General features: G+C 46.4%; 1 protein-coding gene and 1 pseudogene across 1 annotated transcript in view; one reads left to right on the top strand and one right to left on the bottom strand.

Annotated features, from left to right (window-relative positions):
• Nucleotides 1–13,490, bottom strand: part of LOC121283937 (kelch-like protein 1) — a 301,576-nt gene that overhangs the window by 132,590 nt on the left and 155,496 nt on the right. The window contains exon 3 of the mRNA XM_041198734.1: nt 12,373–12,509. Coding sequence (XP_041054668.1) covers nt 12,373–12,509 — 137 coding nt within the window. The remainder of the gene's footprint in view (nt 1–12,372; nt 12,510–13,490) is intronic.
• Nucleotides 11,215–11,448, top strand: LOC121284511 (annotated as a pseudogene).

Here is a 13,490-nt window from a genome sequence, read left to right as displayed (position 1 = left end):
ATCCTATTGCTGACGGGCTCCAGCATCTTCTGCTCCTTGGATGCCCGTGATGTGAGCAAGGCCCTGGTGGTAAGTCCCGACTTCTGCACGTGTCACTTGTCAAAACGTGTTCTGCACCAGCGTGTTTTCCCACCAACGTGGGCGGACTACCCAGTGTGGTGGGATAACTCCGGTGGACTGGCCTTATAATGAAATGCGGATCTATTACAATGAGGTTCCCAATGTCCGATGGCGGGAAACGAGGCCCACCATCAAGGGGCTGAGCGGATGATCGCAAACTGGTTTCACGACGTCATAAAAACAATTTCTGGCCTTCTTGCCATATTGTCAGCTCATGTTGCCAAACACGCTTGATGCCAGCGGGCACAGAAAATTCCACCCCGGTGTTTCCATAAAAACAACTTGCGTCCTTTGCAAATACAGCAGAGTAGCAGCTGTAAACCAGTGTCATTTGCTTAGAAAAAGTGTTCAAAACATTTGTCTGTCCAGCCAATGACATTATAAATTAATATTTTATTTAACGCATCTTCAAAACATAATCCAGGGCAAAGCAGTCCACTTGATGAGCAACTAATTCAGGAGCATTAATATCCACTCTGTCCAACATTATGATACCATGGCTGGAGTATGTGTTATGTACAGGACGCAATCCAGAAACTCACCAATGCTGCAAGTTTCCACACAAAAGCCTGCACAAAGTCCAACGGCAGGTGTTAGCATGAAGAACTAGTGCCATTCCTTCTCACTGACTGCAAAATCTGGGCCAATGTACCTATAACACAAGGCCAGACTGGAAAGCCTGAGTTATACTGTTGGCTTGCATGTCACTCACTAGCCAGGCTTAATGGATCTCTGTGCTTATCTGGCACAACTCCATGGCATCTGAACGCAGACTGAAAGGTACTACTAGGAGGGAGCAGACAAGACTATTGCTTTTCTCCTCACATTACTATGTGGGCCATTGGATAATCTGGGAATGCTTTGGATTTGACTTTTCACCAGGTGCAGTTGTACACCATTGGCCACAAAGTCCAAGAGGGCTCCCACCTGCAAAGGTGCTTCAGAGTGACTTTGTCCCCAGATTGTACAATGAAGATTGTATCGACTTGGAGCTAAATCACAATGCAGTGCAATGCGTAGCACATTTGTAATTTTAGTTTAAGTGACTGCAAAGTAAATATCAAAAGCATTTCCCTTATCAGGCAGTACTGACTGGAATTTCTGCATCTCTAAACATTATTGTATCTATTAACTGGTATAGATTTACAGAACAGTATGAATGTATCCAGTCCAAGCCATCAACTTATGTTGGGAAGCAACAAAAACAATTCCATCACAAGTCTTTTTCTCACTTACTAAATCACTAACTGAAAAAAAAGTTGGAACTTTTCCAGCTAGCCTATAACGTATATATAAGTGCATGTATATATAAGTGCATTCTTTTCCTATTGCTACAATAGTGACTGCACTTCAAAAGTACTTTATTAGCTGTAAAACATTTTGTGACATCATGAAAGTCAATATGTAAATACAAGTTCTTTCTTTCTGTTGAGGAGAAACAGTGCCAGTGTTAATTATTCATTGATAACTGGAAAGTACTGGCTTGAAGAGTCATTTGGCAATGTCTCGTTTCAAGCTCTATTAGATTCATGCCAAACAATTTAATCCTGTCAGATGATAAACTGCTCTTGTTGTACATTCTCTATGACTCCATGATAAACTGCTCCTTTTATTCATTCATGAGTTGTGGCCATTGCTGGCATGACCAGCATTTATTGACTTTGAGACAACTGAGTGGCTTGTTAGGTCACTTCGGAAGGCAGTTAAGGGTCTGTGGGTCTGGAGTCACATAGAGGCCAGATCAGGTAAGGGTGGCAGATTTCATTCCATTTAGGATATTGGGGATTCAGATGGGCTTCTGCAATAATTTAGTAATTTCATGACCATGATTAATGAGACTAGAATTTTTTGTTAAATTCCAGATGTACTTACTTAACTGAATTTAACTTCCCCAGCTTCTTTGATGGGCTCCAGATCATTAGCTCAATAAAACAACTACAATGCTACTGTAACCCTATTTGTACTGGAACAATGAAAGAAAATCCACATTTCAAAGGAGCTACATAATAAAGTCAGTGGTCAGAAACATATCTTTAAAATATATAACAGTGGTAACATTATGGGCTGAATAATATGGGAGGGGGGTATGTGGCGGGGGGTGGCTTGGGCAGAAGGTAACCACGTCAACGTGCAGCTGACCCCACGGTTGCAAAGCACCGCGGGGCTCATAAACCAGGGCTGAGTGGGACTTCTGCCGCTCATTGGGGTGGAATGGGTCAGAAGTCCCGCCCTCCGGAGCTGCTGACCAATCGGATTAGACGGCAGCTCCATCGGTCCAGCGCCAGGAAGGTTGCAGTGGCCGCTGCTGGGACCGCAGGTGAGGAGTGGAGCCCAAGGCCGTGGCTCCCTGGAGAAGGTAAGTCCAGGGTCTTGGGCCGGGGCAGTCTGGGGCAGGGGCAGTGAGGGGAGAGGGTGGGTTAAGGAGAGTGACAGGGTAGGAACGAAAGTAGGGGGGGCTGCCCTGCGATCGGCAAAAGGCAGGGCCCGAAGAGGGACCCCCTGCACTTCCTCCCGCCCTTCAACCATTTCAGGTTAAAAATCAGGCTTCCCCGCTCCCACCCTGCTGCCCGTGCCAAATGGTATTGTGTGGGCAGCGTTTTACTTGGGTATTGATAATGAGCCACTAATTGGTCAATTTAATATGGCGGGCATGTTGCCCATTTTGGTAATATGGGGATGAGCTCTTGGGCTGCCAGAAAGATGGTGGGAAGAGGGCCCACCCCATTTCATCTGTCCCATTGCGGGAAACATGCCCACTGGGGGCATGCAAAATTTAGCCCCATGTGTGAACTCCAACTGCAAAAGATAAAGGATCCTATGATAGTTCCCACCCCATCAATGCCCCCAAACCCACCTCACTGCTTTGCTCTGGACTGCCCAACCAGAGGAAGTAGTTTCTATCTCTCATGCAACTTTACCAAATTCCAAGGATGTGTGTGCACAAGACCTTGAATCCAGCCCCCGACATTAAAGTTGTCTCCATTCAATAAAAGTGCGGTTAAGTACATGTTCTTCCATTGAAAAAAAAATGGGACTTTGCTTTCTATACTGATATTTTAGAGGCAGTCCGATTCTATTGGTCAAAAGTAAATCTTAGAAAGTTGTCATATCCGTCCAAGATAATGGGGTCTGACAATCAGTTGGCTCCCTTCTTCTCTCTACCGAACCCTCCTGGGTGTTAGTACTTCCAATGGACAAACTGGATCTTCAGCCAAGTTCCGTTTGCCCTATGGAAATGGAAACTCAACGTAGGGAGACTCCACCCCTGGTTCTGCTCCTTATAAAACCCGACTTAGCTGGTGAGCCAATATATCTTGAAGTCAGACTATTCCGAACTATTTCGATAGACTCTCACCAGAGTTAAGGTGGGAACCCCTGGCACTAACTTAGAAGCTCCACTCTAACATGTTTTATCCATTCATTGGGATGTTTGTCTCAATGGTGTGCATATGCTTTGGAATCCAACATGTTGACCCTGCATAATCACTGAAAGGAATCCCTTACAAATCTCTCAAGCAAGTCTTAAATTTGTGAAAGATACCCAGTTTTAATGAAATTGGAACTTGTAGAGAAACTGTGAAATCTGTCAATGCAGTAAGCTGAGCAGCCAAACACAGCCTGAGTCCTTTAGTTATCTTGTCACAATTTTCTCTAGAAATACTTCAATCCCCCGATCTCACTCTCCGCGCCAGCAGTATTTTTATTTAGACAGGCTGTCAGTTGACTCATTGGCTACGGCTACTCCTGACAGGCAAAACCAATCAGGTAACTAAAAGCCACAAAATGTGGGACTTATTGAATTCCATCCAAATGTATTTGTTACAGAGATGTGAGACTATATATCACTGAACCAGCACAGCATCATCCCATCAGAATTTTCAAGCTCCGAATCTCTTTCATTGCATGCATCTCTATAAGTGGATTAACAATCAAATAGTGAACTTGTTAGAGTGTCTCCTGCATCAAGTAACAAACCTCAGAATGATTGGCTGATGTGGGTGGTGCAACATGATCAAAGCATTTAACTGTAGAATGCTTGGTGCATTTTTAACAAAGCCTTTGTTCTGACTGAGACGTAGTGAGTCATCGGCCAGAATTTCTCGTTGGCGTGTGGGGGGGGGGGGGGGGGGTGGGGGGGGTACCCCGCACACTGATGTGTAAAATGACGCGCGGTGATGTCGGGCGAGCTGCCGTCACGATGTTCAGGTGGGCGGATGCGTGATGTTCTCGGATGCTCAACTGATGATTAATTAATCACCCAGTTAAGGCCCTTGAGGCAATACCTGACTGCAATTTTTTCCAGGCCCATGAGATCTTCAGGACATCGCACGGGCGCAACGAGCAGGCGGGTAGGGGACATTTGTATAAACCTCATCCACAGGAGGGATGAGTGGTGAGCGGGGTTGTGAATGTTATCTGTCAGACATTTAAATGTGCAAGTTATTGCCTGTGTGAGCATACCAGCTGCTTGGACAGGAGTAAGCCTTCAGGTCAGGACTCTACTGTAAAAATCATTTTTGGGGCCTGCAGCTTTCAGGAAGCCTTCCCTTAGCATGGGAATGGGAGATGTGCTCTCCACTGGAGGCACTTGCTCTGAGGGGGAAGGGAGGGACAGAAGGGGAAGGAGGCCAGGAGGCCACATTCAGCCTCCAGGGAAACCACCTTTGGGAGGACAGGCGCCAGCACAAGGGGCGCAGGGCTAACAGGAAGCCCCCAGGGTAGAAGATGCCATTATCCTGCTGCCAGGGTATACAGGTGGCGAAGCAGCTACCTCAATATGTCTGAAGTTCAGTGCTGAAGAAGGCTTCGTGTCTCAAGGACAGTCACCTCCATTTGTCAGATGATTGGCCCTGAGATCGCCGCAAACTGTGTGGGTGGGCACCCCATGCCAATGGTGCTAAAGGTCACCGCTGCCCTCAACTTCTATGCCTCCGGCTCTTTCCAGGGCTTTGTGGGTGATCTCTGCTGAGTCTCCCAATCAGCTGTCCACACATGTGTCAAACAGGTGACGGACGCTCTGCTCAGGTGTGCGTTAACTTTCATCCACTACCGCTGGGATGACACCAGAGCGAACCAGAGGCTTTGCAGCCATTGCTGGCTTCCCCCGTGTTCAGGGTGCAATAGACTGTACACATGTGGCCATCAAGGTGCCAGCGGGTGAGCCCGGTGCCTTCGTCAACAGGAAGGGCTTCCACTCCATGAACGTGCAGATGGTGTGTGATCACAGGATGCAGATTCTACAAGTCTGTGCAAGGTACCCACGCAGCTCCCACGACACCTACATCCTCAGACACTCCCAGGTGCCGAGGCTCTTCAGTGCGCCAGCCTGGCTGGATGGATGGCTGCTGGGTGACAAGGGCTATCCCCTCAGAAGGTGGCTCATGACATCTCTCCGCCATCCAAGAACAGAAGCTGAGCAGCGGTTACAATAGGAGCCACGGCACCACAAGGGCTGTGGTGGAGAGAGCCATCGGTCTTCTCAAGATGCGCTTCCGATGCCTGGACCACTCAGGGGGGGCACTCCAGTACCCCCCAGATCGTGTGTCGCTGATTGTGGTTGCATGCTGCGCTCTCCACAATCTGGCGCTGGAAAGGGGGATGCAGTGGATGCTGAAGATATAGACACGGTTGCTCCGGATGCACTCGATGAGTCTAGTGGTGAGTCCAAGGATGAGCACGCACAGAAGAATTCTGAGGGGGTAAATGGTGACCCGGGCATATTCCAGGGAGGCAGGAACACCCAGGAGGCTTAAATCAGAAGAACCTTCAGCTAGCCCACTACAGATGGACCTTCAACACATGTTAGGGCTGCAGGCTCCATATTCCATTCCTGAGTGTAAAATCTGCCTGGGTAGTAACATTAACTAAGGCCCTTGTCAATAAAGCTCAATGTCAAACAACTCACTCATAACATCATGAGTTCCCGTCCACTTGCAGAAGAAAGGAATCACCCTGTGGCATGGCAACATGTCAACATTTATTGAGAGAACAAATGTAACTTCATAAGCCAAAAAAAAAGGAGTTTGGGCATCACACCAAACCTTCAATAAATCAACATAAAAGCACCAGTGAGAAACCCATGGTGTGCCTAAGGTTCTTTAAAATTATACTTACGGGTGCTACGTCTAGGTGCTGTCCGCTAGCTGACACTGGCATCTGAGCCAGCCTGCTCACTCTGCTGTCCTGTTGGCCTCGATGACCTTGGCGGACGTCCTCTGGCCCGTGGAGCCTGTGCTGGCCCCGCCTGGGAGGGAGCGGCCCGTGCCACATCTGGCTTCTCCGCAGTTGCCGCAGCCTCACCGGATGCCACGGTCACTGGCAGAGGGGCGGAGGAGCTGCTGCCCTCATCCAGAGCGCCCAGAGAGGAGCCCACAAAGATGACAGGCAGCTGCTGCACTGAGGTGAGGTCACTTTGGGCCTCCCTGCCCACCGTAGATGGATGGGCACTGAGCTGGGATACTTGGTGCCCAAACCATCTCCCACATTGGCACTTACCAGCTGAGGTCAGTGCCACTCTGAAGGTTTGCAGGTCCAAGCGCAACCCCAGGAGGCCTTGATTGTTCTCCTTGAGGAGCCTCTCCATTTGAGTCACCACTGTCTCCATGGAGGAAGCATGGCGCTCGACCATGAGGCTCATTGCATCAGTGATGTTCCGCGTGGACACCTCAAACACAGGCACCATGCCACACATAGCCTTGTGTATCTCTGCCAGATCCTCCCGCATACCCTGCTGCACTTCCAGCATTTGCTGCCTCACGGACGACTCCAGAGGCACATCATCAGCCACCGACCAAGCATGTGCCTGGTCCCCAGCAGTCCTCCGTCTGCTGGCGCCATGGGCACTCTCTGTCTCTGCCCACACCTCAAGTGAGTGTGAAGTGCCCTCACCGCCGTGCCCCAGAGGCACTAGCCAAAGATTTAATTCCCACCGAGGTTCTAATGTCTGCACTCGTGCCTGCCTGGCAGAGATGGTGTGATGCTGGTGAGTGAATTTCCTCTGGGCCCTCAGGGGTGAGAGGTGGCCTTTCTGCCTCCTCCTCCCTGCCCTGCTCTGGTGATGCTGAAAGGAAGAACAAATTAATTTGATTAATTACAGTGCAGACGATGTCAATTTGCATGCCACTCCCCTGGATGTACTCTTCCTTCCATAATTAATGGTCAACCCATGTTGCAAACTTCAATCACGGAGCATTTAGCAGTGCCATGGCTTCTGGAACATATATGCTGACCTGAGTGCTTGCCAAACATACCTCCCTGTGGCACCCCAGTCTCACTGCCACCAGTGGACCTGAGCACATGGCGCCTCTCCAGATCCTTGGCCTCCTGCTTGAAAGGTGTCAGGATCACCAACTGGGCCCGGCCTCTGCCAGTCTGCATCTGCTCTGTGGGATTGTGCGCAGTCTTCTCCTGAAAAGGAGAGAAGAGCATTGATTATTCCAGCCTGTACCTGAATTCCCATCGCATCCCTGCCAACCCAGCCAGAGTGGGACGCTGCAGGACTCCAGTTCTTCGTCACCCCGCAGCTGGCGCACACTCACCCAAACAAGCCAGGGCTGACTCACCCCATTGGTCAAATGCTGCCTCTATCACATGTGGCACCACAAGGTGTTACTTTGCTAAGCAAGGAGGCACAAGCATGTGGAACACAAAGACCAGCAGATGGCTTGGTGCCCTGCCAACTGGAAGCTCCTATCCCAGCATATTAGCGCCCTGACTTCGACATACCTCCCAGTTCCGGCTGTCTGCCTAGGTGCAGATCCTCGACTTTCATCCTCATTCTATACTCTGGGTGTCAGTGTCACACATGCTGCAGGTGCGGAACCCATCCTAGCTCAACCCTCTCAGGGTGAACTGGCCATGGGCAATCTCTGCTGGCCCACCCAGCGAGGGATACATGCCGTGAGGGATTCAATGCCGTGACTGTACTCAGAGTTGCTGGGGGGAGCCGGCGGGGGTGGGGAGACGGGGATTGCGGGGAAAGGGTAACGGCTGCATTGAGTGCCCTGAGCCAACATGGTACTCACCCTTCTCGAGCGTAGGAGGTTGTTGAATCTTTCACGGCACTGACCCATGTGCGCCGCACCACATCACGGGAGCTCACGCTCTCAGCCACCTCCTCCCACGCACGCCTGGTCAGGTGGGGAGGCCTCTGCCTCCCGTCCCTTGGAATCAGGACCTCCCAACGTGCTGCCACCCCCTCCAGGAGGGCAGCTAGGCATCGTCAGAGAAAGGAGGGGCACACTGCCCCACTGGCCTACCCTCCGGACTTGCTCATTGGACAGTAGCCCTCTGCTGAGCTCTTCTGCCGGCCGCTGTGAGCTGCCTTGCAAAGGCTGCCAGGCCTTAATTTAAACAGGCCACCGGGTCACCGTTGGATTTAGTGGCCTGTGCACGCTCACCGCCACCCGCCCACTCCTGCCATCCTCGGAAGCCGAAAAATACGCTGGGCGGGCCTTAATTGGCCCACCTGCATAAAGTGGCGGCGGGGACTCAATCGCGAGAGGCAGTCGGGTCCTCACCCACCCACCCCCGCTCCCACTCGGCCTGCCCGACGTGGGGAAAATTCTCCCCATCATTATTCCAGTTTAAATTGTGAAAACAATTTTGAGAAAGGATCAGTAGCTCCTCAAGAGAATTTTTAGCTTTCCTCGTGCTGTTAACCGAAGGGCTTTTTCTGAATAATTAATGGGAGATCTAAATCCCTGCAATCTTGTCGTAATCATATCAGCAAAATAATCCTTCAAAGGGAGTGAGAGCTTTGATTGACTTAATCTTAGGATCCTGACCTTTGAACCCTCTCATAACACATAAAGCATAAGCGGGAAAGAAATGTGAAAAGGAAGAAAATGGACACAAATGCAAAAGAAAAAATTCCAAAGTACATACTTTTACCTCTCCTGATTTATTGATTTCATTGTTGTGTATATACCCTAACCTCAGGATTAAGTCTGCAGCATCCATTGTAATGTATAATGGGTTGTCTGAACAAATACGTTTGCTGACAACTTTTTCTCTCTCATGTTTGAGAACATTAAGCCTCGCAATATAACATTGCACATTATCCCCCATTTGATTTTTGCTTTTCACAATAATAATTTGTCCTTTGCTTAAAAGGATCGTGAGTAGCCATTTAGAATTCAGGATCAATATTGGACTGAATGGTCAAATAGCAAATGGTTCCAATTTTATCAAAATGCAACACAATGCTAAACCAAACCAGGATGAACAAGCTTAAGCAGATGTAGATGCTGAGAGGCTGTTCTCCGTGGCTGGAATATCAAAAACTAGGGGTCGTAGTCTCAGGATAAGAGTTTGGTCCTTTTAGACTAAGGTGAGGAAGAATTTCTTCACTCAGAGGATTGTGAACCTTTGGAATTCTCTACCCCAGAAAGCATGTGGAGGCTCAGTTGTTGAGTATATTCAAGGCAGAGGTTGATAGATTTTTGAATTGTAAGAGAACCAAGGAATGTGAGGATATGACAGGAAAATGGGCATGAGGTAAAAGATCAGCCATGATCTTATTGAATGATGGAATAAGCTTGGACGATCATGTGGTCTACATCTGCTCCTATTTCTTAATCTCAAGTATTCAGGTGTCATTCAAAAATTTGTACAATATGGTTGGATACATTCACTTCGTCGTTAAAAAAATAGATCAATAACACAAAGAATTGCTTGTTTACAACGACAGGCAATAGTTCCTGCTTCATGCAATATTTTTTTTCATGAGATTAAATGAATCACTTTCTCAGCATGTAGCTTCCAAGTTTTAATTAACTTTGCCAAAGGTAACGCTTGCGCATGGGAAGCTTAACGATAGTTGGGCAGTTTAATTTCCAAGACGTCGCCTGGATTTTATTGTAAGGCACATGTGCTTGAATGCAAGCTCTCCTTCTTATCAAACCAGTACAGATTTCTACCTTTGGCACCCATTGAATAAATCCTTTCTTAACTGTTCTTGCAGCTCAATTTAACTTTGAGTTGTTGAACAGATGAGACACTCGCAGTATCTCGCAAGGCCAAAAACCAGCTATAAAAGTGATAAACAGGGAAGGTAATTGGTTGCATCCTTGAAAACCAGTACACTTAAATGTAGTGTAAATTATAGGCTGAATATACACTTTGAAATGCCAGACTAAATTACATCTAACAAGACGTAGTGCGACATAAAAAGCTTTATCCATAGCTGTTAATTAGTTACTTCAGGATTGTTTAAATGCAAATACCACCAGAAGAGCAACTTCACCGTGACTTTATTTTTGTTGCTGTGGATGAGTCTCCAGAATGTTTCAACATCTACAAATATGCATTTCCACCTCTATAAGAAAAGTTCATGAATTATGCATAACATAATCACATTTCCAGAATTTGCAATTTCTGCAAAGGGGCTCTTATTCTGTGGACTGCTATGCAGATACATTTGCCGTGCAATCTTAATACATACATAATAATTTGATACAGTGTTATGGGTATAAAAAAGAAAAGGGAATCCATGCTCAGCTGAAATTTCTGAAGATGCGAAAATCAATTTAAGTAACACAATAGATGCTAGTTTTCTTTTCTCCCAGTACAATTACTGCATTTTTCTCCTTTAAGAATACTATTACTGTAGTACAGATGTCATGTATTATTACATAAATGGATGAATTCAGAATTTAAAGCGAAGCAGGCGGCTTTTATGGTGCACTTCACGAGATGTTTGTTCATTGACCAGTGCACTTTCTGCATGCTTTTATACCCAACGCCCACCCCTGCCAGTGCATGATGTTCCAGAAGAAAATTCAACGAGAAATGGCTATCATAACAAGCACACGTGTGCTGTGGGAATAATGTTCTGGTAGAGGGCATAGGAATGTAGGAAGCAAATCCCTGTGGATTGACCTTGGGGCCCCCCAAGAAGGGAAAAAACAGTTCGGACCAGTCCTCTTATTTCCCAGTTTTTACTCTTTTTTTCATTCTGGGCCCCTCTTCAGGTATCCAGTTAAAATGGCAAATGTCACCAGTTCTAACAATGTTTTACCACACACCTTGGATACCCACCACAGGGGGAAATTGAATCTGCTTCAGGGTACTGAAGGGTTTAATATGGCATCTTACATGCCCACGCTGAATCTGCCTTGCTGGTAGATCTCTGCACCCGGGTGTTGGGTTCTCCAGTGGGCTGGCAGGCAACATTCATCAACTTTAGTGGTTGTACACTCAAAGGTGCTTGAGTCACTGGTGTGTTAAAGTAATCTACCTGCACAGCAGCCCCCACTGTTCTGATGTGAAATACCTGTTACCAATAAGCTGTTGCTGACATCAGGACTTTGCTGCTGTATGGACATATTTAACATGATACATCTGGTTTAAATATTGCAATGTACACCATATTGGAACAAGTGCCCTGCCAGAGTCCAAGGTGCCTGCCTGAAATAGGTGTTAGATCCACTGTCTATAAAATCAAGGTGGAAAGCCTATTTCACGCTCTCTTTGGAAATTCGTTTGCGATTGGCTGCATGTGAGAAGTTTTCTTAGGTGCACAGTCTGTAAAGAGACCGCTGGAGGCTGCTGCATAAAAAATGTTCACTTTAAAAAAAAAAACTTTTACAGCAGTAGTGCCCCCTCTGGCTCCATATTAAAGCTGTGACACACCGCCAGCCACTTCTCATCTTATCCCCTTAACCAGCCCTTTTTGCTAGCCACTCTTCATCTTCTTTACAACCTCGACCCCCTCACTAACATCGCCCCCACCTCCGTCTGACAGTTGCTCTAGAGTGTCAGAATCCCCAGTGAACACTCGTGCATTGACTCTTGAGATGTGACTTTCTCCAGCACACCGGTTGCACCCCGATAGCGTAACGGGACTGATTTTGCAGCTTGTGTTCGCCCCCCCCGGACCCAGCATAAACTTATTTTAACCCTTTATACCACAAGCGACAATATTAACTTTTAAAATAGTTAGAATCTGGGATGAATATTCAAACATTGTATAACGATTACATTTATCTTAATTCATGAGCAAGGCGGAAGATGTTAACACACTTGTCTTTAGCATCACATATTTAATATTAAAGCCATTAAAAGTATTATTTTTGATACTATATGAAAAACGTTGAACAATTATGAACAAGCAATGTGCCAATTGTTGATTAATGCACATGAATTTCAGTTCTGAGCTCAAAGGTGTCTTCTCTTATTATCACATACATTCTAATCTTTACACTATGTAAAGAATTGATTGTATATAAATAACACTTCACTCTAGCTTACCTGTGTAAGCAAATTGAACAAGATCCCAGAGTGCACCAGGGTCTATGCCCTCCATTTTGATTTCCTCTTGTTTAGCTTCACAAACATCACTGGTAAACATAGCAGCAAAGTAGTCTGAGACAGCACTAAGAACAAGTCTGTAAAGAGAAGCACCACAAGGGATCTAATTAAATTAGTGCTTTTTAATTAGCTGTGAAGAGTTGACAGTAGGAATTCATTACATTAAAAATAAACCTAAAGGCATAACTGCCCTATTGTACCATGACAGTTTTTCAAAGGGGATCTATTTTTGGGTAATTTAAATGGTTATCAAGGAATAACTTGGCTGGTCATTAAGGGAAAGTATAGCTATTAAAATTGCCATTTATTACATTATGTACCAAATCATATTTAATTCATGTGTTTGGGTAATGAGAAATAATGGTTCCCCTTTTCACGTGCAAAAATTAAAATCCTGGAAGTAACATTCGTGTTTTTACATAAACTAAGACAAACAACCAACAAAAAGCATAACATGGGGTCATTTTAACTATTCATCTAAAGGTAAAATGGACATTATCAGATCAGTGAATACACAGAAACATAAACAGAAACTAGGAGCAGGAGTAGGCCATTCAGCCCCTCGAGCCTGCTCCACCATTCATTAAGGTCATGGCTGATCATCCAAGTTAATAGCCTGCTCCCACTTTCTCCCCATATCCTTTGATCCCTTTCGCCCCAAGAGTTATATCCAACTCCTTCTTGAAAACATACAATGTTTTGGCTTCAACTGCTTTCTGTGGTAATGAATTCCACAGGCTCACCATTGTCTGGGTGAAGAAATTTTTCCTCACCTCTGTCCTAAATGGTCTACCCCGTATCCTCAGACAGTCACCCCTGGTTCTGGACTCCCTCACCATCGGGAACATTCTTCCTGCATCTACCCTGTCTAATCCTCTTAGAATTTTATAGGTTTCTATGAGATCCCCCCTCATTCTTCTGAACTCCAGTGAATATAATCCTAACCAACTCAATCTCTCCTCATATGTCAGTCCTGCTATCCCAGGAATCAGTCTGGTAAACTTTCACTGCATTCTCTCTATAGCGAGTACATCCTTCCTCAGATAAGGAGGCCAAAA

This window comes from Carcharodon carcharias, chromosome 11, assembly GCF_017639515.1.
Source record: "Carcharodon carcharias isolate sCarCar2 chromosome 11, sCarCar2.pri, whole genome shotgun sequence".
Taxonomy (NCBI): domain Eukaryota; kingdom Metazoa; phylum Chordata; class Chondrichthyes; order Lamniformes; family Lamnidae; genus Carcharodon; species Carcharodon carcharias.
Note: the sequence above shows the minus strand (reverse complement) of the source record. Positions and strands in the feature narration are given on the sequence as shown.